The following is a 25,048-nucleotide window of genomic DNA, read 5'->3' as shown; positions in this document are numbered from 1 at the left end:
TTATTGGCAGAACTAGGAGTAGTGCCCAGGTCTCCTGCATCTCAGACTAATGCCCTATCCCCTGGACCACAACAGCCAGTGACACTAGAGATGGGTCAGAACCAGAACCGCAGGTTGAAGCACCCCAAAAACCTTGGGGATGTTCAAACCCGCATCCAGATCTGAATGTCACAAATGGCTCCTCTCACTACATGCAGGCCTGGGGTGTGTCTCAGAAACCTGACCCAGGATCCATCACTTCATAGAGCGAACCAGCGAAAACGAAACTGTGAAACCAGGGCAGGAGCGCAGGAGAAATGAAACTTAGTGGGGAAGCATTGTGGAAAAGTGACCCCAGGAAACAGACGGGACATTGCAGAGAGACACAGTGACATTCATTTCCTTCTCGGCCCTGCAGGCTTGCAGTCCCCAGAGTTTAGCAGTTATTTTAGGCTCTCTGGCACACCACCAACCTGTTTTAGTTCTGTAATTTGCTGGATATCTTTGGAGCCAAGTTGGGACAAACATGTACAGCCCTGGGACCTCAGCATGCTGGAGGGCATCTTCCATTGAGGTTGCTACAGATCCAGGACAGGGCGGACCATTTTCTAGATGGGAGCCCCAGGAGAACAAGGTGATAATGGGAATGGGCCCCTCCGGATCCAAGAACTGCAAGTTGGCACACTAGAGAGAGCTGGGAAATGCAGACATGGTTCCAAAACAATTGTGAAATTTGTTGCAAAAAGTGTTTATCAACATTTCACATTTTGAGACATTTCTGGCCTGCCAAAGTAATAAAATTAAAACCATGAAAATTTTCCAGAAAAAAAAAAAAGTGAAAATTGGTGGAGAAGCTGCATTTTTCAAGCACAGGGTGACAGCGTGCATTCTTGTTCCCTGCGAGCAGCTAGCCTGCACAACAGAGAAAAGCCTGCTCCAGCAGCTTCAAGCCTCCATGGACCATCTTGGGGTCTGTCTTTGCTAGGGACCCAGCGTGGAGGGTATTAGATGGCAGCTGCTAAAAGGTGCCCACAGAGGGCCATTTGCAGTGTGAATAATTTTTTTGGTTCGGCTCCCGGCAAGCAGGGGCAAGGGTGGAGAGAGAGTCCGGGGTGCACAGCGGGCCCACCACAGTCCCAGATCGCACACCGGGGGGAATCTAGTCACAGAGTGTGGGGTTCTTAGGGATTGGCTTGTTTTGAAATGGGATTAGCTTGATTTCTGGCATATTGTGAAAGTCGGGTGCTTATTTACTGCGTGAAAGTTGGCAACTGTGCTCTCCAGGGCCCTTCAACCCCTACATTTCTATAGTTAGGCCTACAAATTTAGGAGTAATACAACAGGTGCTATTCTTCTTGAATGTACTAGGTGGTGCTCTTTTGACAGACTAACTATATACACCTAGGAAGTGAGCTGTAGCTCACAAAAGCTTATGCTCAAATACATTTGTGAGTCTCTAAGGTGCCAATGTGAATGCTGTGGCTTGCGCCCAGCTCGAGGACATCCCATGACCCTCTGCTACCAAACGCCATGTGACAAACTCTCTGCATTGCCCCATCAAGCCATTGGGTAGGTCTAAGCTGGGCTCACCTGGCATGGTGTCTGAACCCAAGTGCTCTTGCTCCCAAGCAGAGGATGCAGAGAGATGACAGCTGGAAGAGCTAGGAATGCATTTACACTTGTACACAGGCATGCCCAGTGCCCATGCACTTTGCAGACGATCTTTGGGGCCCAGTCTTACCAAGTTGGCTTGCAAATTTTCCTGTTAATCTGGGAGTTTTTATCTCAGCTATGGGCTTCCTTCCTTTCCCCACAATCAGCTGTAGGTTACAACATTGTGAAGAATTTGAAGGGATGTCTGACTTTTTTGGGACTGGGAAGAGCTGCCAGCAGCCTTCTTATCCCCTGCCCTTCCAAAAAAATAAAAAGATCTAAAAATTCCCAGTGTCTGAGTCTATGGGGGCAGGACATGGTCCCACAGCTGGAGTCCTCAACCCAGAGAGATCAGAACTTCCAAACAAGCCAAGCAGAATGGTGGTTTTGTCTAAGGTCTCTCATTGGCCGCCCAGAATTAGTGGGTTATCCAAACAAGAGTGGATCATCTCCAACTAGCAGGTAAGTGATAGATGGGGTCTCCAACCAACACCCTCTGTGAAGGAGTCTGGTTTAACAATGCTATGGAGCGAGGCTATGCTCATCCCAATGTCCCATGCCCGTCCCTGGACCATGGGGATGCCAGGTACATGATTTTGCAGCAGCAGCCATGTCATTGTACAGAATAGGGTGCAGATTCTGGTAGCTGCACCAGTGTGAATCCGGAGTAACACCAAAGGAGTCACCAAGTAACACCAATAACCATGGGTTTATTCCACCATGACACTGGTTCAGTTGAGAGCGAAATTTATCCCACAGCAATCAAAAGCCGTTTTCATCTGATGGACGCTCAGCATAATCTAGGTGAGATGAGTGGGGTCCCAGCCCACTGCCTAGCGGGTAGATGAGCACCAGTCTAAGCAGAGGGGCCAAGGACTCGCTGGACCATGGAGACTGCACTCCTCTTCCACCCTGGCTCGGGTTGCAGCACATTGGAAGGTCAATATGGAGGAAGCCTGCTCTACCACTAACCACAGATTTGAGGCAGGAGCAATAAACAGAGGCCTTTAGTCTGCAGGGCCTTGACTCAGCTCCTTTTGCCAGCACAGCTTCCTTTTCCAAACACTTATTATAAAGACTAACCATCCTGTGAAAGCTTATTGCATGATCCTCTTTTCTGTTCCACCAGGATCTTCCATAACGTTATCCAGCAGGAGTGGTCATGCCCTTCTTATTTCAGCTTATCTTCCTGGCCAGTCATGCCCAGCAAGGTACAGTGCCATGTTTAACCCGAATAATCATCATCATCAATGGTGTTCTGTTAGCTTCTGCCTGCATGCAGCACTCCTTCCACTGCCTCCAGCATGGCAAAGAGTTTGTACCATTAGAAAAGGGATAGAGAATAAGAGAGAAAATATCACAATGCCAGTATAGAAATCCATGGTACGCCCACACCTTGAACACTGCTCGCAGATCTGATCATCCATCTAACAAGCTATATTAGAATTGGAAAAGGTTCAAGAAGGGGAACAAAAATGATGAGGGGGATGGAACAGCTTCCGTATGAGGAGAGATTCAAAAGACTGAGGTCTCTACAATCATGACTGCTGTGGAGAAAAAAAGTGTTATTTTCTCCTTCACATAACACAAGAACCAGGGGTCACCCAATGAAATTACTAGGCAGTAGATTTAGAACACACAAAAGGAAGTATTTCTTCACACAACGCACAGTCAACCTGTGGAACTCGTTGCCAGGGGATGTTGTGAAGCAGGGGTCAGAAAAGAATCAGATAAGCTCATGGAGGATGGGTCCACCAATGGCTATTAGCCAAGATGGGCAGGGATTCAACCCCATGCTCTGGGCGTCACTAGCCTCGGGTTGCCAGAGGCTGGGAATGGGTGACAGGGGATGGTTCACTTGATTCCCTGTTCTGTTCATTCCCTCTGAATACCCGGCATTGGCCACTGTTGGAAGACAGGGCTAGATGGACCCTTGGTCTGACCCAGGTTATGTTCTTACCCAGAGCCTGGAGGATTCTCTCTCTAACCGACCCCTGTATATTTTCCCAGGGCAGTACACGCTCGTGTTTTACACCAGTAGGAGTGGGAGTAGGATCAGACACTGGGCGTTTACTGGTCCTAAGGCACGTTACAAAAGCCATTTAACCAATCCCTTGGCAGCAGGTGGTATTGTTTATTTGTATTTCAGTTATGCCTCAGACACTGAACACAGGCAGTGCATCATTATCCCCATTTTACATGCAGGTAAACTGAGGCAGTAAGAGACAGCAGCCCAAATTTCCAGCATGGCCCCTGATTTTGGATGCCCAGCTTGAGGGCCCCATTTACAGAGGTGACATGCACCAGCTGCTCGCAATAGGACAAATTCAGCTTTGGGATGACTCCACCAACTTGAATGGAGTTATCCCAGAGATCAGTTGGGTTCATTGACTTAATGGGAATTGAATCATAGAATATCAGGGTTGGAAGGGACCTCAGGAGGTCAACTAGTCCAACCCCCTGCTCAAAGCAGGGCTCTAGCCAGGCGCAGACTCACGGGTGGCACCTCCTGCTGGTCCTCTCAGGTAATTAGCATTCCAGCCTCAGGAGCGCCCTCTTCAGGCCGGTGTCTTGCCTTGCTGCTGGCTTCCGTGTCCCTCCCAGGACCCCCTTGGCAGTACCTGACAGCTCTGGGTCTTCCCCTCCCACTATCCCCACCTCGCCTCAGTCGTAGGCTCCTGCCAGTCACCAGCTAGCCCCCAAGTCATGGGGCAGACTGCAGTATGAGTCATTCATCACAGGCAAGGGTGGATTTGGACCTGCTGCCTCCCCGTGGCTGCCCCTGCAACCACCGAACCTAATAGGCCTTCCCAGGCTTGCACCCTGGGGCTTTCCTAGGCCAGAGCTCCCTTGGCCTTTCCCCAGCCCTGCTCCAAACTACATCCTCTATTCAGGTCAGTCCCTCCCTCTCAGAGCTAGAGAGAGAATATCTCTTCTGCTCCTGGCTTCCCTGGCTTTTATAAGGCCCGCTGGGTCTCTTTGGGGCGTGGCCCACAGCTGCAGCTGCTCTGCCAACCAGCTCACCTCTTCCCCTGTCTCTTCCCCTGCCCCAGCCCTCTCCCAGGGCTATTTTAAACCCCTCTGGGCCCGAGCAGGTGTCCACCCTGCTACAAGGACCAATCCCCAATTTTTGCCCCAGATCCCTAAATGGCCCCATCAAGGATTGAACTCACAACCCTGGGTTTACCAATGCTCAAACCACTGTGCTATCCCTCCCCGCTGCATGTGGACGGCACTTCTGAAAATCTGGGCCTAAGTGAAGATGATCAAGCCCCTTCCCCGCCTACACACACACACACACCCCCCAGCAGCAAGGCCAGAATGGACAAGATCTCTGCCCAGGAGCCAGGCCCCGCTGGCTGGCGGAGAGGAGAGAAGCATGTTGCTGATGGAGTCAGCAGATTAGCTCTGTCCTGACTGAGGTTTTTGCTTAGACTTGCTCCCTCTGTCTGTTCCCCTCTGTCTAATACAGCCTTTTGCTCATGGGGCGTCACCTACCCCCAAAGCCTGCACAGTGTAAAGGACTCCTGCATCCTCATACCCTGCACCTTCAGCTACCCCAGCACAGTGACCCCCGTGGACGGCATTGTGGCCATCTGGTACAAGGATTACCAAAGTCAGAGCACCACGATCTACCACTCGACCACTCCCAGTGAGGTCGACGGCAGGTTTCAGGGCCGTACCGAGATGCTGGGCGACCTGGCCATGCACAACTGCACCCTGCTGCTGAGGGACGTGAAGACTGAGGACAGCGGCAAGTACAACTTCAGGTTCGAGATCAACCAGGGTGACCGGTGGTCAGACCTGCGTGGGGTGATGCTGACTGTTACCGGTGAGTATGGAGACGAGCTAGCCAGAGCATGTAAAATCACAACTACTTCACTGCGTGTCATGGGCCCTGTACTGCTGCCAGCTATGGGCGAGTCTCCTTTAGCTCAAGTGCTTGTGGAGCAGCTGAGTTCTATCCCCACTGCTGCCAGGCAGGTCCAGGGGTACAGCACTGTGATGGAGGAATAAACTGAAATTGCTATTATCCCATCGCAGATTCCCCAGAATACCCTTGTTCTTTCCATCCCTAGATGCCCCCAACAGCCCGGCCATTGCTGCCCCGGAAGATCTAACGGAGGGTGTGAGAGTGAACTTCACCTGCTCCAGCCCATACGTCTGCCCATACGACAGCATCGCTCTGGAGTGGAGGGGCTATAATGCACTGGTCTCGACCGTGGCTGGAGCAGTGCAACTGGACACCGCTGGCGTGCTCAGCAGGCAGACCCTCGTTACCTCCTTGTCATGGCAGGACCACTCCAAAAACCTGTTCTGTGAAGTGTCTGTTGGCGCTAAGCAGGCAACCGGGGAAATGGCTCTGTGGGTGAAACGTGAGTATGCTGCTTTTCAAACACTGGCCTTGCTGAATGGAGCGAGGACCAGCAGCTACGGCCTCTATTTCTGCATTGCCCAAGTCACGTCTTTCCAGCCCACAATGCTTCCAGTTCTGCCATGTGATCGGACACCCGGCCAGAAATTCATGGCCAGATCCCAACAGACATCTGGCTTCCCTAAATTCTCTTCTGTGATTTCCACTGAACAAAGACTTCTTCTAGCCTTGCAGGCCTAACCTGCTCTGTGGCATTGCTGGCTGCTGCTTCAGCAGCTGCCCTGTTCCACCCCAGAGGCAGCTGCATTTCTATGAGGGAGTGAATTGGGTCTTGTGTTTTATAGAGCCACACTTGGGGAAAAACCTCCTCTGGCTGATTTGATGGTGGGTGCAATTACTTGCAGATGCAAGTGAGAGGATGCAGAGGTCTGACTACTTGCTGTCGCTGGCAGAGCGCGGGAGTGGAAGGCAGGCTGGGGAGCCCGGTGAATATCATTTGTAAAGCTGTCTGGGAAGAGAGGGGCTGGACAAACACAGAACATGCTGCCCCTTAGAAACAGTCTGTGGCCCTCACCCTGGAGCTTCCGTAACAGCTGTGCCGACATTGGCAGACTCAGGGGCCTAAAGCAAGGCGCCTAAGACAGCACCTGGCCACGCTAGTAAAAGTGGCCAAAGGTCCCAGGGGCTGGTGTCAATCCAGGGGTGTCGGTGCAGTTACTCCAGAGTCTCCTGGACGCTGCATCTGGTCAACAGGTTCCTAGTTCCTCCCGTTCTCCTGGACCCACTTATCTCACTGCTGCCCAGACCCTCCCCTCTGACTCCCTCTTTCCACTCGGAAACGTTTCTCATTAAGGCCAGCTGCCAGATCTAATATCACTTCTTCCTTCTCTACCCACCGCCAGCTCAATAAAGCTCCCCACTTTCCTCTCAGTATGCCCCCTGCACACTCTGCCCAGCCCCTCCTCCCCACCCACCGTCCCCATGACAAACAGGACTCTCCTCCCAGCCCCGATGGGCACTGTGGTGCTGAGATAGCTGGTAGCCAGACTCCCCCCGGCTGTCAAAGGACTCCAGTGCTCCATGGAGCCCAGCACCACTTACCTGCCCACACATTTCAGCCTGAGAACTCTACCCAGGATGCCCTGTTCTTCTGCTCACAGGCTAATGCCTGCAGCCACCTCCTGCCCATGTCATTGGCTTGACCCAGGGCCAAGACCTTTCCAGCTAATACCCACGGAGCTGCCTCCTTTCCCGAAAGCAGAGAGGCCCCCGGCTATGCTGCCCAGGGAACATGGTTAGGAAGCAGCCCTAAGTCCTGGATCTGGCTTCCTAGCTTGCAGGGAACCATCTCTAGGGTTAAGAAGCTGGTTCAGGTCCTTTTGCCTACTTAGGCTTTGGTCTCTGACACTGCCAGTGAGGGTCTTTTGCCCTGTGGGGATTTGTCAGATACATAGACTCTTAGAACCCTAGGGTGAGAAGGGACCACAAGGGCATCTAGGCTAACCCCCTGCCAAGATGCAGGACTTCTTGTGCCAACATCATTTCCAAGAGACCACAGATAGAAGAGCTCTCAGAGGGTGAGGAGAGTCATGAGCAGCACGGATCAGACTGGAGACAGTGACAAATGCCTCTGAGCTAACCCTACTTCCCTAAGTCATGACCACTGGCTTCAGTCTCAGCCAGCGATTCCTGGCTGTGGTGGTGCCCACTGGATGCCGCCTCCATTCCAGCTTCACTCATTGCGTGTCCTTTCTTCCTCCGACTCCCCTGTAGATTCCCCGAAAGGCACAAAAGTGGTCATCAACCCCTCCGCAAAGAACATCCGGGTGGGCGACACCGTGTCTCTGACGTGCAGTGTGAACAGCACCTTCCCCGAGGTCACCGTCTACAGGTGGTACAAGGGCAGGACCGCCTTGGTGAGCGAACAGATCCTGACTCTCCAGAGCGTTGCTCGCGAAGATTATGGCCCGTACCACTGTGAAGCGGAAAATTCAGTCGGGACTGGGGTGGCGGAAGCTGTTGTTCTCTATGTTTTTTGTAAGTATGGAGGATGGGGGCCTCAGATGAATCACCAGCTAATGCCACCGGAGCACGATGGCTTCAGGGGGACCGTGTGCAGCAAAGAGAACTAAAATCAATGCTCCGTCTAGGCCAGGACGGCCAATGGTGGATGCTTCAGCAAAACAAGGATGTTCCCTCCACCCTAATGCAACTGACTGTCTACCTCAGTAGTTTTCATTACAGCTGTCTGGGAATTTGAGGAATGGGTTTTAAAAAAATGCTTATTCATCAAAACCCAAAAGTTTGCAAAGCAGGGTTGGTTTCAAGGACTCTCCTGACTCAAAATATGATCAGAAAACTTTTTTGAAATGGTCAAGCTGGCGGGTTTTGACATTTTTTGCACTGGAATGTTTCCATTTTTCAAGTCAAAATGACTTTTTGTTTAGAAATGTAAGTAAATTTCGACTAAAAATTAGTTAAAGAAAAACAGGTCAAAAATCAAACTGAAACATGCCATTGACCGAAACCAATTTTTTTTTCTCATTGACTTTTCATCCCAGTTCTGGACAGGAATATTTTTCAATGTCTCCGATTTTTTTATAAGATGGGAAAACGGTTTCCTACTCAACTCGATTGATCACCCTCATGTCCGAGTGCCTTACAAGCACTAATGAATCTACCCTTTGGGATAAGGAAGTATTGCTAGCTCTGTTTTACAGATGGGGAGACTGAGGCACAGGGTGACTAGATGACTTGCCCCGACACAGCAAGTCTGCCAGTGTGGTAGAAATTGAGTCCAAAATCTCTCAAGCCCAGTGCAGTGCTTTAACCACAAACCCAGCCTTCCTCCCCCTTCACTCTTGCATCCTGGAGAGAAGGGGAGAGTCTTCTTGAACCCAGAGGGTGTCCCATTCATGTCTTGAAGCTGGAGGATCAGTAGCCCTTGAAATCTGGCTCCACCCCCTCCTGGGTGCAGGTTATTTGCTAGGATCATGTGGGTGTGTGTATCTCACATACTCAGTTTCCTGCCACTGCAGGGGTCTGGAGCACTGGTACACCTCCTTCCCCTTGTGGCACAAAGTAAGCGAGTATCCCAAGGGCTGTAACATTTTGGTCTAATTCTGGTGGATGGGCTTGCTGGGGGGGCTGGGTGGCCCGTGCTATACAGAAGGTCAGACTGGATGATCTGGTGGTCCCTTCTAGTCTTAACCTCTATGACTCAAATCTGCTGTCATCTCCTTCAGCTGCAGTGGTCTCGGTGAGCCCTTCTGCAGAGATACTGGAAGGCGAGATGGTCACTTTGACATGCGAGGTTCCCGGCGAGGAGAACCAGGATCTCAGCTATACCTGGTACAAGAACAATGTCCGGATCAAGGAAGGCACGGCCCACTCCCTGGTGTTTCATGAAGTCACCACCAGCGATACTGGCTATTATTTGTGCAAGGTGCAGAACGACAAAGGGAGTGAAATGTCCCAGGCCATCAGCCTGAGCGTGTTCTGTAAGTGTATCACAAAACACACTCTTTCAGCTCACATCTAATACTGCAGGGCACCTTGATCTGTGGTTTATAAAGGGTTAATAAATGATCAATAGATGGGAGGAGCTAGCCCACGGGAGCAGCAAACAGGAGAGTTTTGCCAGGGACGTCTCCAGCGTGAAGGAGAGAGGATGTGATCCTTGGGGTGAGTTTGGCTGCTAGTTTGTTTGTTGCTTGAAGATTCCAGTGTGGTTTGGGGGGTTGTGTGCTGAGCCTGCCGTGGGGCACAGGGCTGCTCAGGGAGAAGAGGGGTTTAAAAAGCCAGCTTCTAAGCAACCAGAGGAGCTAGTGAATAGAGGAGTTTTGCGAGGTAATTTGGAGAGGGGGTGCAAGAGGCAGATACACCTAACAAACATCCTCTAAACTTAACCCCCACCCTCCCAAAAGCAAACCACAAAATCCTGCAGGAGTAAAAAGAACGCTGGCAGAAGTCCAGCAGCAGAGTGGGGGGAGGGGAGGATATCCAGTTTATTGCACTGAATGCAGCATGCTTGATTACCTGCCTTGTGGGCAGGTGGCATAGGTGTGCATTCAGTGCAAACAGCTCCTGGCCTTCAGAGACCGAGGACCGGCTCTCAAGACCCGAGTGGCTGAACTGGAGGAGCAAAGGGAGACAGAGAGGTGCACCGAGGAGACTTTCAGGGACAAGGCAGAGCGGCCCCATCCCCACTCTGACAACCTCCGAGTAGAATCATAGAATCATAGAATCATAGAATATAAGGGTTGGAAGGGACCCCAGAAGGTCATCTAGTCCAACCCCCTGCTCAAAGCAGGACCAATTCCCAGTTAAATCATCCCAGCCAGGGCTTTGTCAAGCCTGACCTTAAAAACCTCTAAGGAAGGAGATTCTACCACCTCCCTAGGTAACGCATTCCAGTGTTTCACCACCCTCATAGTGAAAAAGTTTTTCCTAATATCCAATCTAAACCTCCCCCGCTGTAACTTGAGACCATTACTCCTCGTTCTGTCATCTGATACCATTGAGAACAGTCTAGAGCCATCCTCTTTGGAACCCCCTTTCAGGTAGTTGAAAACAGCTATCAAATCCCCCCTCATTCTTCTCTTCTGCAGGCTAAACAATCCCAGCTCCCTCAGCCTCTCCTCATAACTCATATGTTCCAGACCCCTAATCATTTTTGTTGCCCTTCGCTGGACTCTCTCCAATTTATCCACATCCTTCTTGAAGTGTGGGGCCCAAAACTGGACACAGTACTCCAGATGAGGCCTCACCAATGTCGAATAGAGGGGAACGATCACGTCCCTCGATCTGCTCGCTATGCCCCTACTTATACATCCCAAAATGCCATTGGCCTTCTTGGCAACAAGGGCACACTGCTGACTCATATCCAGCTTCTCGTCCACTGTCACCCCTAGGTCCTTTTCATACAGCCGAGGTGGGGGGGGGAGGAAAATCACAGTTTTGGGGAAAATAAATATTTTGGGAGTTTTGCCTTGAAAGTTTTGTCAGTAAAAACTGGGGAAACCATCCCTGCTCCAGAAAATAGCTGGTAAATATCAGCTTCCCTACAATTGTCTGCCAGGAGATCATGGGATGTTTGATGCAGTGAGGCTTGCAGGGTTGCTTGTACTTGGGTAAATGTGACCAGGTTGCTCTTGGGCTCACAGCAACTACAGCTGTCTCCCTGGTCAGGTGCAACAGACAGAGATTACCTGCAGCAGCCTTACTCAGCAAGAACCGCTGCATCAGTGCTAGCAAATCCAAACCGATGTTCCTGGAGTCACTCTGCAGGCAGCATCTCTAGTCAGCGGCTGGGCCCAGCCAGGCCACTCCTTCACGGAGTCTGCTCTCCCTCCCAGCCAGTCCTGAACTGCGCTGGGGTCTCCCCTTTTAACCTCTCCCTCCAAGCCGGATACCTATTACAGGGGGGCAGGGCCAGTTGAGCCCCCAGCAGCTCATTCGCCATTTCCTGGCCAGTGTGGGGTTTGTCTACACCAGTGGGTCTCACCCTGCAGCCCTATCCGCACAGAGCTGCAGCCCATGTGACATCCTTAGGGCCACACAGGTAGTATTGGATGCAGTCCACATAACGGGCCATATGTGACACATATGGTGGGCATTTGTCCCAGCTGCAAGGCAGAGCGGAGAGCAGCGGCTGCTGCCCTGGGGGTGAGCTGAAGGCAGTGCTGCCTGCTGGCAGGAGAGCACAGAAACTTGCTGCTGGCGGTCAGCGCTGCCTTCAGAGCTGGCCCCCCCAGGTGGCATGGGGCTCGGCAGGTCAGCCCCACCCCCTGGCAGAGCAGAGCTCCGGGGGTCAGCCCCAGCCGGGGGCGCACGGGGAGGGCAGCTCGGGCGAGCCCTGTGCACGGGGAGGCAGCTCGGGCGAGCCCCAGGCCGTCCCATTTTTACTTTAAGAAATATGGTCACCCTACACCTAACTCTCATTGATTTCACTTGGAGTTAGGTGCCTAATTGCCGCTGAGGATCTGGGCCACAGACCTGTTCACCTTTAGGGTGCTGGTCTGGTCCCTGCAGTGTCCAGAAGCCGTTCCCACCCATCAGCTGTTTGCCGGCCTACGAGAAATGAGTTGGGAGTGTCGTTCCAGTTGTTAGTGTAATAATGAAACCCCAGACCCGGGTTACGGTGCATTGGGAAACCCAGGAAAGGGCTGTCTCTGAGCAGCCCCTGAGACTTGGCAGCGTTCTTAAAGCCCCGACTACTGGAGTCAAGTGATTGAGTAAAAAAACATCAGCTTTCATTTTTTTTCTTTTTTTAAAAAGGGCCAAGTTCCCAGCACTGCTCGCTGGGGAGAAAAGTTTGAAACCGTGACCTGAGCGTGCTCTAGCCACTCAAAAACCAGAAGGACTAAAAGGAACCCCAACATTATGATATTTCAAAAATCTCCCAGGTGCTATTCAAACCCAGCAAGCACACCTGTTTTCTAAAGCTAGGTGATTTTACTGTAAGCGGGGGAATAGTCCCGCTATTGTGGGGAACTTTTCTGGCTTCTGCACTACCCCGGTGAAGTGGGCTAGCGAAAGGATCTGAGTCCTCGCTCCCACTTCCTTTACCCAGTGGCCTCCCTGTCCTGGAGGACTCCCCTTTCACTCTCCTGTCTGGCAGAGTCCTCGTAACCCCAACAAGCCTGGGCCCAGGAGTCCCCTGGGGGACTCGACCCCAACCCTGCTGTGGTCACCTAGGACAGGGGCCAGGGTGTCCCCACTCCGGGGTACTCTGTCTGCACTGGGCACTTCTCTGGCCCACTGACCATTACATACAATTTAAAGCAAATGCAAGTTATTTAATCAACAATTAATTTTAAAAAGAATAAGGGAAAATGGGAAAGGTGAAAGGAAACACATCAGCCCGCTCGGTGGCAGGGAACATCACAAACAGTGTCCCTGGAATGTCCGGGCAGTTCACAGTCTGCTCCTTGTAAGTCCCAGGCCCCTTCTCCGGCCCTGGCTGTGCTGCAGGGATGCTGTGGGTCGGACACTTGCTCTGGTGGTGGCCACACACTCTCAGGCTCTAAGTGGTAGGACCCTTCTTCCCAGTGTCGCCCCCGCCCTGTCGGGGTTACAGTCCAAGCCTGGCCTGCAGAGCCTCTTGGCTGAGGTGTCTCCCTGGGCTGGGCCCGCTGCCCAGGGTCCCCCTTGCTCTCCCCAGCTGCTCACCGCACCCAGCTCCGGACTGCTCCAGCCCCAGCCCCACCACTCTGTCTCTGCACTGCTGCTGCTCTGCCCCCAGCCCCCTGGGCTGCTTCTCTGGCCCCTCTGGCTCCGGTTGCTACAGCTCTGCTCCCAGGACAGGTCTGCTCTGCAGGCTGCTTCTGTGACCCGGCTCCCAGTACGGACCTGCTTCTTGGGCTGCTTTTCTGGCCCCTCTGGCTCCGGTTGCTGCAGCTCTGCTCCCAGGACAGGTCTGCTCTGCAGGCTCCTTCTGTGACTCTGCTCCCAGCACAGACCTGCTTCTTGGGCTGCTTTTCTGGCCCCTCTGGCTCTGGTTGCTGCAGCTTTCTTCCCATGGCAAGTCTGCTCTCTCTGGGCTGTGCCTCTGGCTTTGGGGCTGCAGCTCTGCTCCCAGGACAGGGGCTGCTCTCTCTGGATCTGGCCCAGCTCTGCTCCCCAGCTCAGCTTGGGCCCCTGCTTTCTCCTTAGCTCGGCCCCACTCGGTCTGACCCAGGCAATTCCAGCTCACACCAAGGACTGGACCTCCCTGGCCTCCTGATTCCCTGATTAGCCTGCCCGCCCTGTCATTCAGGCTGACCTGGAGCATTGGCCTCTCCCCATTGTTCCTGGGAGCTGTCAGCCTCAGGGTCCTGATTCCCCATCGACCCTTCCCCCTTTTTAGTACTGGGAGCTAGCCAACCAAAACCCCACTGAATGTTAGTAAGGGGGCAAGAGTCCCCTTACATTAATCTGGCCGTCACCTTTTAACCTCTTGCTCTAATCATAAAACCAGTTGTTATTCCCCCACCGCCCCCCAACCGCCACTTTCCCCTGGGTTCGTCAATACCTGGCTCATCATAACACCAATGCTGTCATTGTCTCCCTTCCACCACACAGATCCCCCTAGGGGCCTCGCAATCAGCTTGTTCCAGGAGATGCAGGAAGGAAAACTGGCTATCATTCACTGCACCGTGGATAGCCACCCCCTGTCTGCCCTGGCCCTTTACCACAACGAGGCCCTCCTCGCCACCACCAGCTCCCACGCGGCCCCCAACCAGCGGCTCAGCGTCACAGCTTCCCACAACTCCTTGAAACTGGAGATCCGGAACGTGGTGCCGGAGGACGACGGCCAATACCGGTGCACGGCAAGCAACGCGTTCGGGAACGCAACTGCTGCGAAGCTGCTCCATGCCCAAAGTGAGTAAACGATTGGGGATTACCACGCGGGGTAAGGGGCTGCCACCCATCGGGACTCCCCTAGACCCGTCCCAGGCCCATAACAGATTTCTGGGCACAATGTCTTCTCCAAGCGTCATGTTTAATAATACCCCATTCTTCTGCCACCTTCACAGTGGAAACCCTGGCCAATGTGGTCTCTCTCCCCTCTCCCTTGGAGGAGCATTTCACATCTGTTCATTGTGCCATGCCTGCACCATCCTTAGATTAAGGCCTTACAGAAAGGTCTGCTGATTGCTGAGGCACCCCCTCCTGTCTGGCTCTCCTCACCTATCCGTGCCTCTCCCCCCCCAGCCAACAGCAGTGGTCTGCCTCTTCTCGTGACTCCATCCTCTGGCCAGCTTGCTTGAATGTCTCTCCCCTGCTGGGGTAACAAATGTACAACGAAATGTTCCAAATTGTCCCAACACAAGATTCCTCGGCCCCCTCGGGTGCTATTGCTCAGCTTGTCCTTGAGGCTCTGTCTTCAGCCCCATCCTGGACTCAACAGTCCTGACATGAAGCATGTACGCCCCTTCCTCAGGCCTGGGAGGGGAACCCTGGTCCAATCTCCTTCCCTGCAGCCTGCACTAACCACAGCCTCTCTGCTGGTCCCCAGGCGTCCCCCTTGGTCCTCCCATGGCCTTCTTTTTCTGCTGGAACACTGACCCCTCAGGACTACCTTTCCCTGCCACTGGGATTAATTCTGTTCCTGCGGCTTTCTTCAGTCTGCCTTCCCCTGGCCCTTCCCAGAGAGAGGAAACACCCAACTGCCTCTAGGGACAATGTGCCTCTGGCCCCAGCTTCACTGCCCCCGGCCTCCAGGTTTCCTCCTGGCTCTGGGCCCTCTGATTCTGGCTCCCAGGCTTCTCTCATCCTTTAGCCCAAGGAAACACTCAGCTATCTCTCACCCGGGTCTCCTCCCTTCTTCTGCCCTCTGCTTCTTCCTTTATGAGCATCTGTCTCCTCCCAGCTGGGCTGGATAACCAGTTACACCCGACACCCCTCCTGAAATCATCCAGGGGCCTCGGATGGGCTCAGGATCCTGTTACACCCAATCACAGACCTACACTCAATAAGGAAGCTATCGAGATGCTATTTAACGTTCTGATATAGGCGGAGCTGGCTGACAAAACAGAACAATTTCACTGAACATTTTCAAGTTTCAGAATTGTTGCCAAAATTGGAACCATTTTTAAAATTTTTTTAGAAATTTTCATTAAATATTTTTTCAAAATATTTCATCTCTCTTCCTTTTTTGGCCCCCTTTTGGCTAGCCAGTGAAATCATGTGGATTATGTCCAACGGGTTCCCCCTCCATACCTTTTCTTTTCCTTGTTTTTCCTTTTTCCACTCAGTGACTTTTCAGATCTTTTCCCATTTCAGACCAGTTAAAGAGCGGCAAAAGGGAAAAAAGAAGAGTAAAGTGGAGGGGTGGGGAGAAACAACCTCTCCAGTTTGCTCATCCGGTTGGATTTGGTGAGAGGGGAATGATGAGAAATGATGAGGGAAAGATGAGACAGGAGAAAAACCAAAAATCTTTAGTTTCAAAATTTAAGTAATTTTTAGATTTTTGAAAACCAAAATGAAACAAAAATTTCAATGAGAACAAATTGAAAAATTTAGTTCCAGTTAGAAATTTCTGCCTGAAAAATTCCATTGAACATGACATTTTCCCACAGCAACAACAACAAGAACAAATCCTTTTTGACAAATCCCATTTTTGAAGCGGGAAAAATCTTTTGATTAAAATTTTTTGACCAGCTGTAACTATAGACAGCTCAGAGACTGATGATTCCAACTCACTTTTCTCCAGTCTTCCGGATTGTGCCTTGAAGAAGCTACAGCTGATTAATAATGCCGACACTCGGATTCTAGCGAGGCACAGATGAAGAGAGCGTGTTGTTCCCGTGCTAGAGTTTTTGTATTGCTGAGCTGAGAAGTTTCATAGGGGCCTGGTGTATCTTTAAGAGGACTCTTTTCTTTTAAGCTTTCTCTGGAAGGAAACTGTTTCTTTGATTGGAGGAGCATTCCTAATAGAGCTAATCAGAAAATGTTTTACAGGGTTTTTTTCCTGTTGTAAATTTTGAGTTTTCACCAAAATGTTTAGACTTCTTAGCAAAAAAATTGAAAACCCAAAATTTTTGACTGAAAAATTTCAACTGAAAACCAAAAATCTTTCAATTTGGAAATGCAGTGATGGTACTTCATGGGAATTGTAGTTTAGGGTCCTCATGTTCCCTTTCTCCTCTATAGTCCAGAATCCCTGTCCAAACCACAATTCCCATTATGCACCATGGTTTCCTTCTTGTTAAGCCACCACAGGTGCATCAAGGGACTTCCTGGTGCAGTGCTTCATGGCAAATGTAGTTTGATTAGGGAGCCCAGCCCACAGAGAAGAATGGGGGCAGTATGCACCCAAACTACAACTCCCATGAAGCACTGCAGCAGTATTCCCAAACCACAGTGTTTCAGCTTTAGGCTTTTCTGGTTTTGGGTGTTAGGGTTTGCTGACAAAAAGGTCATTTTTCCCACACAGAAACCAGACTTCTTTTGTGGAACATTTTGTTTTGCCAAAAAAAAAAAAAAAAGCAATTTTTCTGTTGAAAAACAGTTTCAACAGAATTTTTTCAACCCCCCTTCCACCTTTGGGGCAGATATCCCAATGTGGTAGGAGAGGCTGAAAGCCATCCTGCCAGTCTTATAAATGGCCTGTATTCTTCTCCTCCCTCCCTCCCTCCCCCAAACCGGTCTCAATAAAAAAGAGCAGCAAACAGTAAAGAACCGCAACCTATCCCCTTTCCCAAGCCCATAATACTGCTGTAGAGGCAAACCCAAACAAGAGCAGGGCGCTGAATCTACACTCAGCAGCTGACTAGAGGTTTGATTTCAGTGTCCCTGGCTTTGTTACATTTCCCTGTACATCACGGGACCCACACAGCCCTTAGCGGATTGGCAACATGGGCCAGTGTCCAGCCAGGACTTGACAGGGGCTGCTCAGGCTCACACAGTTTATGTGAGGCCCAGAGGGCAAACCTTGGGTGATGAAGATTTCACTCCCCTGCTTTACTGTGTTTCCTTCCCTCCCTCTTTCAGCGGCGAGAGTGTTGATCGGTCCCTCCCCGGAGGTGCGCGAAGGAGACGCAGTCACCCTGACGTGCGTCACCACCCGAAGCGCAGAGGAGGGGACCAGCTACACCTGGTATAAGAACGCCAGGTGGCTGAGGGAGAGCTCTGAGAACACCCTGGTCCTCCCAGCCACGAGCAGCGGGGACGCGGGCGCTTTCCAGTGTAAGGCCCAGAATGAGAGAGGTATTAGCACCTCTCCGGCTGTCACCCTGCGAGTGCTGTGTAAGTATGACCTCCCTTCCACAGCCCCTGGGATAAGGCAAAAGGGGGAATTCTTTGTGATTAGGGAACTGGCTAGTCCTTAGATCAGCTGGGAGACATCTTGTGGAGGCTACAATTCACATACTAAAGGCCAAGTTCTGCCCTCAGCTGCCCCATTGTGAAACTAAAGTGATCCCTGAATCAATGGAGTTACTCCAGTTTTACACCAGATTGACTCCAGATTTACACGAGCCTCTCTGAGAGCAGAATCTGGCCCCGAGAGCCTTTATTAAAGTAAGATGCAAGTTGGTTAATCGGATCAATCTGGCAGCGCCATGCTGGTCCTGCAACCGCTGCTACATAGCTAGCCTCCTCGCCCCAGTAACCTTCTAGCTGAGTTCCCACAATCCAGATTGCACAGCGGGATGCTAAACTGGCATGGCGCTGGTGGAGTTGTCATCTTGCAGGTGAGCTATAGAGTAGAACTGGTATCCTGACCATTCATGGTCAGTAAAAGCCGTCCCTGACTGGCATTCTTCATAAGAGTATTAACTCCGGTGCCAGACCCAAACTCTGCCTGCGGTAGCTGCTGTTCGTCCTGCCAATTTCTTCTCCCTGTCGTTTTAGGAGGAAGCCGTTGTTTTTGCTTCCTGCCCTTCATTTGAGTGTAGCCTTGCTGTGCGCTATAAAACAGCTGCTACGTTCCACCCCAGAGCTGCACATGCATTTCAGAGGTGGATGAAGGGCTCCCTACCCATAGCTTGTGTATGACTTTAAATATCTGGACTCTATCAGGATCCAAGGCTCCATACAAATGCAAGATCCTTGGGCCAGCTCCTGAATGGGTGTCAGTCGGAGTAGCTCCACTGAAGGAAATAGAGCTGTGCGGATTGACACCAGCTGAGGGTCTGGCCCACTGTAATCATCTAAACGCCCAAAGTTCTGCCCCAGAACATACAGTCCGTCATATCAAAGTGAGGCTGGAGGCTCAGGGACCTTCAGTTGCTCCAGATTCCAATTCTGGCCAGATTCCTGTCTCGCCTTTATTGGCCCAGGCCTGTTCTGAGCAAAGAAGGAGAGTGAAGCAACAGCCTGGCAGAAGGACCCGTTAGAGTGCTGGGGAGGAGGGGGGTTGAAAGGTTTCTCCTAATCTAGTAAACAGTCATATGTCAGATAACATATTGGCCAACAAAATTTTAACCCTGCAGTCCCACCAAGACGGCCCCAGATGAGCTCCCTGCTGGAGACGCAGAACGGGCACCTGGGTATCATCCAGTGCACCACCGAGAGCGACCCGCAGTCCGAATTAGCCCTGTACAGAGGAGATGAATTGGTAGCTTCCACGAGTGGCTCCCGCTCGTTGGCCGGCCAGAGGCTCCGTGCGACTACATCGTACAACAGCCTGAAGGTGGAGATCCGCGAGGTGGTGCTGGAGGACGAAGGGACCTACGTGTGCTCGGCCAGGAACGCCTACGGCAATGCAAGCAACTCCATGGTCTTCAGTGCAGAGAGTGAGTGCCCCAGCTGGGCTCCTCTTGTCAAAGGGAACTGGCCTTTCCAATCACGTGTGGTGGGAGAGAGACCCAGGCAGGCAGGGAGGGGGACCAGGTCCCTCTGTTGGCAGTAAGGGACGATTCACACGAATCCTTCTGCTGTTATTAAAAAATCCCCCCAGCAATTCCATTGATCACAATGGGGATTCACTGGAGGGGCGGGTCGCGTCCCACCAACTCCTGTCATGGCACTGGATTGAATTCTTAGTGAAATGGCTGTTGTGAGGAATTGAATAAGTATCACATTGTTTGGTCACTCTGAGCGTCCTTCACCACTGGAACAATTTCCCAAGGCTAGGCAGGAGGTCAGACTAGATCACAGTGGTCCCTTCCGGGCTTAGAATCTATGGGTGATTCACTGCTGATCCCACCCTATTAATTCCTGTAGGGGACGCCCCATTGCTTCCTAGGATGACATTGGAGTTAGTGGGATGGGATCTATAAAGGGAACAAGGAAAAGGGGAGATTCTGCAGTATCCTATGGAAACACTGAATATTAAATATCATAGATTCATAGAAACCTAGGGCTGGACAAGACCTCAAGAGGTCATCTAATCCATCATGAAGGAAGTAAACTGCCTAAAATGTATAATTTGGGCCTTTTGACCGAGTTTGCTACATAAAACCAAGCTTCTGTGCATGGAGACACAATACTGGATAAATACGACATATCACAAGGCCATGCACATTTTGCCAAGCACTGGCCATTTGATATAACTCAGGGATAGCTGTAGGAAAATGGCTGCCAAACTAGGGCATTTGTGACATTTGAGAGGATTGATTCATTCTCTGCTAAAAAAAAGACAATTGTGAAATTTGAAAAATGTTTCCAAAGTCCCGCAAAGCTGGCGATACTCCAAGATTCTGCTCTCAGGAACACCAATGTAAATCCAGAGTTACTCCGCTGAAAGTGATAGAATTATTATGCATTTACACTGGTGTAACTGAGATCAGAATCTGGCTCTGTGTCAAAGTCCCCCTCTCAAAGCATCATACAACTCAGATGTACAAGGTCATCCAATGTATGCTGCCCCAATGTATTCCCCCCTTCCCTCACCCCCCCACACACTGAAAACCTCACACACACATCCTGTGCATTCTCCAGGATTTTGCCTACTCCAGTTTTAATTGTCTGGTATGGCTACCACCACTTCTCTTGAGAGCCTGTTCCCCAGCCTAATCGAATCACAGAATCTAAAGTGATGGAAAAGACCTCTTCTGCGCTCATAGCCCCCAGGGGCAGGACTGCTCCCTCCAGAACATTTTCTAGAGCTCTGTTCAGTCTAATTTTAAATGTCCCACGCAATGGGGCTCCAGCCCGTCTCTTGGGGGATTATTCCATGGCCTGACAGATTGCACTGTCAGGAAATGTATTCTAGGATACAGACTAACTCCCCCTTGGGCTAAGCCCATCCCCTTGCTCCTGCTTATACCCCCACGGGCTGCCCTTAACAACCACCTGCCTCCTTGGTCCTCCAGCCCTAGCAGGTAGTTATGTCGTGCCCCATAATGTACCCAAAGAGACACATCTTTCGTTGCTTTGCTCTTCCCCTCTCACTCAGTCTCTGAATCCTGTTTGTCTCTCTTCCCCACTCAGCGGCAAGGGTCATTGCCACACCGGCCTCAGAGGTGCAGGAAGGCCAGGGGGTCAACCTGACCTGCCAAGTGAGCAGCAACTTATTGGCCCTGACTAACTACAGCTGGTACAGAAATGGCCAGTGGCTGTCCGAGGGCCTGGCGAATTCCCTGGTGTTCCAGCAGGTGGCCAGTGCAGACGCCGGGGTCTATTACTGCAAGGCAACGAATAATGAAACAAGCAGAAGCTCAGCCTTGGTCTCGCTGAATGTGCTGTGTAAGTTCCAGGCACTTTGAATCTTCAGGGCAGTGGCAGGTTCCCACAGGAGTACGGGCGCACGGGCCCTAGGGGCGCAGTCAGTCCTGTCCCAACCAACGCACCTGACTTTGCTTGCAGGTGCACGTTGCAGGTGTGTGTACATGAGAGGGTGCACTTGGATACATGCCGGTGGATGTGTGTGTGTTCATCTGGGTGCATGGGTCCATGCACTGTGCATGTGTATGATTGTGTGGGTGTGTGCATGCGTGGGTACATGTGGGTGTACGGGCACCCGTGTGCATTGTTTTTGTGTGTCTGGGCTCTTGCGTACATGCAAGAGCATGCGTGTGTGCCAACACGTATGTGCACATGTAACCCAGGCTTTCTCAGGCTGGTGTTCTGGCCCCAGGAGTGGCCAAATCACATGGAAGCTGAAGACCCAATTATGCCCCAGACAGGGACCTCTGTCTCTAGAAGCATGAGCTCCCTCTGCCTGTGCTAAAATACCCAGGCCTGTTAGCTCAAGGCTGGAGCCAGCCCACTGACCTCCCTGTGATCCAACCACTGGAAGCCGGGGGGACCATGCGCCTCCCGGAGTACAAGTGGGTGACATGTGCGTCTGTTCCAGAGAGAAGCTATCTGTGAAATGCGGCGATCAGATCAGTTGACTTAGTGAACCCCGGCGACCAGTCTGCGTGCAGACCCTGTGCTGTCGTCTAACACGCGCAGGGCCGTCGCTTCCCCTCCCCTCCTCGCACAGCCAGGCTGGGTGCTTCAGGATCCAAACTGCTCACCTGGCTTTTTAAAACTCACTGTCGGTTTCTTCATGTCAGTCTCAAAACCTCAGAAACTCATTCTCCTGCTTCCAGTCATTGGTACCAGCTTCCGCTCTGCCCTCCATATGGTCACCGCTGATGAGAGACTGCCCCTTCGGCTGCAGATCCTGCCAGCTGGAACGGCCAGCAAGAGTAGATTTGGGGCCAGGCTGTATTCTTTTCAAGGGTTATCACAAGAAGCTAAAACCTGAGCAGAACTGATCATAAATAGCCTGTCTGTAATTAACCGGCTAGTGTGGGTGTGGGTGAGACCATGTGTGTGTGTTAGAACACGCATGAGCATGTGTGTGTATTTTAGCAGGCAAGTGAGCATGTGTGTGTTAGAATGTGTGTGAGTGTGTGTATTTTAGCATGCCTGGGATCATGTGCCTTTGTGTGTGAGATTCTCTCTATGGGATGGAATCGGAGCTTTTCTTCTGTGTGTCATAGCCCCTGTACTGCTTACAGCTAACGGTGATTCTCTGCTCGCTCAATCAGTCGAGGAGTTTGAGTTCCATCGCTGTGTCCCTGTAAGGTTTCTAGTGGATGTGGTATGCAGCAGAGTGATGACAATGGTGAGGATCTAGGGGACCATAGGATGGTCCAAGTGGGACAGGAGGGGTCTTTAAACAATCCTCAAGACATTTATAACTCGAGGATGATCTTTCCTCCCAACTCTTCAGATGCCCCCAGGAATCCCCGAATGACTTCATTCCTGGAGGCGGAGATGGGCAAACTGGCCATCATCTGGTGCATGGTGGACAGCAACCCCCCGGCCCAGCTGTCCCTGTATAAAGGAGATGAACTCGTGGCCTCCACCAGCTCCAGGACTGCAGCCGCTCAGCGAATCGGCATCACTGCCTCCCCAAACTCCCTGAGGGTAGAGATCCGGGACATCACGCTGGAGGACGAAGGGAACTATTGCTTCACCGCTAGCAATGCGTACGGCACATCTTCCGGCCGCCTGTACTTCCGTGTGCAAAGTGAGTACGGAGGAAACGGCTAGAGGGTGTGCGCAGCACTGCCCTCTGCTGGGTGCACCCAGAACTGCTCATCTGTGTGTCCTAGATCCTGTGCTGCTAGGGAGTGGTGAGATGCTACTTTGATTCTAGGGCCTCAGGAGCATTAGGATCGGAGTTCGATCCCTGCTCTCACCATGAAGTTCCATAGGGACAAGGACCTCCAGGGGTCCCTGCACTAGAGACAGGTGACCGGCCACAGGTTTCATAGGGTCTGTCTGGAGAAACGCCTTCAAGTTTGGCTACTTCTCCTAATCTTGGACCAGCTTTCCCAGGCTACAAAACCAGGCTGGAAACACTGTGAGAATGGAGAGTCCTACTACGCATCCGGCTAGAAATACCACGAGATGGGGGAGGGGTTGGCCCTGGGTCTTCTGTCTGTAGCTAGGAAGGGCAGAGGGTATGCAGAGAAATGACCTGTAATGAAGGGGGTGAGGAGGAACGTAGCTGAGCATGCATCTGAGAACCGTTAAGCAGGGGCGCTGCCCCTAGCTAAGGACCTAGATGAATAACTCCTGTTAGCATTCAGGTGGGACTTGCCCATCACCCTAGGAGAGGAAGAGCCCTCTCTGCATTCAGGGATACTTTAATGAATATTTGGCCTAAGTCCTCTCTGCTGTGTTTATTGGACACTGTAGCCTTCACTTCCTGTCCTAACCTGTTATGTAGCACTGCTGCATAAACAGTTGCCATGTTCTGCTGCAGAGGCGGCAGCATAGTAATGGTGGGTGATCCTGATGGTAAAGCACCAACAGGAGGATTTGGGGCTCTGTTACTGAGGTAGCACTGAGAGGCGTGCACAGTCCCGCCCAGGCAGCCAGATAAAGATCCCTGCCCCAAGAAGCTTACGAACCCCGGTCTAGATCTTGATGTCCTTGCTCAGTCCTTCCTCAGGCAAACTCTCTGTAGTGAGTGAGAATGGAATGCTGCTGCCAAGGTCTGAGCCAGCATGGGGAGAGCGGTGAAGTGCACTCGAGTGGTGTAAGCTGAGGCAGGTGGGGATTCTTGAAGGAGGAGAGGAAAAGGCCTTGACGGATGGTGATGGAAATTAGGGTTAGGCCAAAATCGGAACCCCAGATCCAAAGCCTGAGTTTTAGGGAAGTTTGGATCTGGATCCAGAATCTGCATTTTGAGCCTGTCTCTGTAATGAGCCAACACGCTGAATGCAACCTCTGTCCCCCTGGATTTTTTGGGAGCCCAGCTTTAGATCCATTTCCAGATCTGGGTTTCCCATGTTGGATATAAAAGGCTGATTCAGAACTGCCTGAATAGCAGCCGCCGTATTTTGGATTCAGATCCAGACTTGGCATGTCAGGCCCATCTAGAGTGGGGACAGAGGTAGGACTAAACTTGCTCTTTGAGATCCAGGCTGTTATCATCTCTCTTTGCTGTGGCTTGTCTCCGTGCTCTAGCGGCCAGAGTTCTAATCACGCCCTCCACGGACGTGCAGGAAGGGGATGGTGTCTCCCTGACATGTGATGTGACAGGAAATGCTCCGGAGGATGCCATCTACACCTGGTACAAAAACAGCCACCGGCTTCATGAGAGCTCGGAGAGCTCCCTCCACTTCCCGCACATAACCAGTGGGGATACTGGATCTTACCACTGCAAGGCTCACAGCCCCAAGGGACCCAGCAGCAGCGTCTCCCCAGCCGTCAGCGTACACGTCTCTTGTAAGTGATATTGTTTATCTAGGTGGAGGCTGATCCAGTTCTTATGGAGGTCTGTGAACAGCCTCCCATTGATGTCAGTGGAGCAGACCGTTGCACTGCATCACTGCTTAACTACATCCCAGGCTGGGTGCACTGGTTTTCTCCAGAGCCATTGCTAGAGGGTGGCTATTCCCTGAGCTGGTTGGAAATTTTCCAGCGGGAGATTTTCCCGTCAGAAAATGCGGATTCATCGAAAGCAAAACGTTTCGCAGAAACCTGTCGTCTTTGGTAAAAATTTGTTTTGAAACGAAAAGGTGAAAAGGGCATTTCAATATGCCAGTGCAGCCTTCTCGGACCAGACCGTTTCGCTTTTCCATTTCGACGTGACTTTTGGTTTCTGATTTTTTCCGTTTTTGTTATAAAATATCACATAAAATTAAAACAAAAAGGCAAAAT

General features: G+C 51.5%; 1 protein-coding gene across 2 annotated transcripts in view; it reads left to right on the top strand.

Annotated features, from left to right (window-relative positions):
- SIGLEC1 (sialic acid binding Ig like lectin 1) overlaps positions 1-25,048 on the top strand; it is a 68,930-nt gene that overhangs the window by 28,606 nt on the left and 15,276 nt on the right. For both annotated transcript variants that reach the window (XM_048846446.2, XM_048846445.2), the window contains exons 2-12: positions 2,762-2,843; positions 5,105-5,464; positions 5,712-6,008; positions 7,781-8,044; positions 9,253-9,507; positions 14,072-14,371; positions 17,486-17,740; positions 18,928-19,230; positions 20,870-21,124; positions 22,605-22,904; positions 24,353-24,613. In XM_048846446.2, the coding sequence (XP_048702403.2) occupies positions 2,795-2,843; positions 5,105-5,464; positions 5,712-6,008; positions 7,781-8,044; positions 9,253-9,507; positions 14,072-14,371; positions 17,486-17,740; positions 18,928-19,230; positions 20,870-21,124; positions 22,605-22,904; positions 24,353-24,613 (2,899 nt within the window). In that variant the 5' untranslated portion in view covers positions 2,762-2,794. The remainder of the gene's footprint in view (positions 1-2,761; positions 2,844-5,104; positions 5,465-5,711; positions 6,009-7,780; positions 8,045-9,252; positions 9,508-14,071; positions 14,372-17,485; positions 17,741-18,927; positions 19,231-20,869; positions 21,125-22,604; positions 22,905-24,352; positions 24,614-25,048) is intronic.

Source organism: Caretta caretta, chromosome 4 (genome assembly GCF_965140235.1).
Source record: "Caretta caretta isolate rCarCar2 chromosome 4, rCarCar1.hap1, whole genome shotgun sequence".
Taxonomy (NCBI): Eukaryota; Metazoa; Chordata; order Testudines; family Cheloniidae; genus Caretta; species Caretta caretta.
This window is presented reverse-complemented; position numbering and strand designations above follow the sequence as displayed.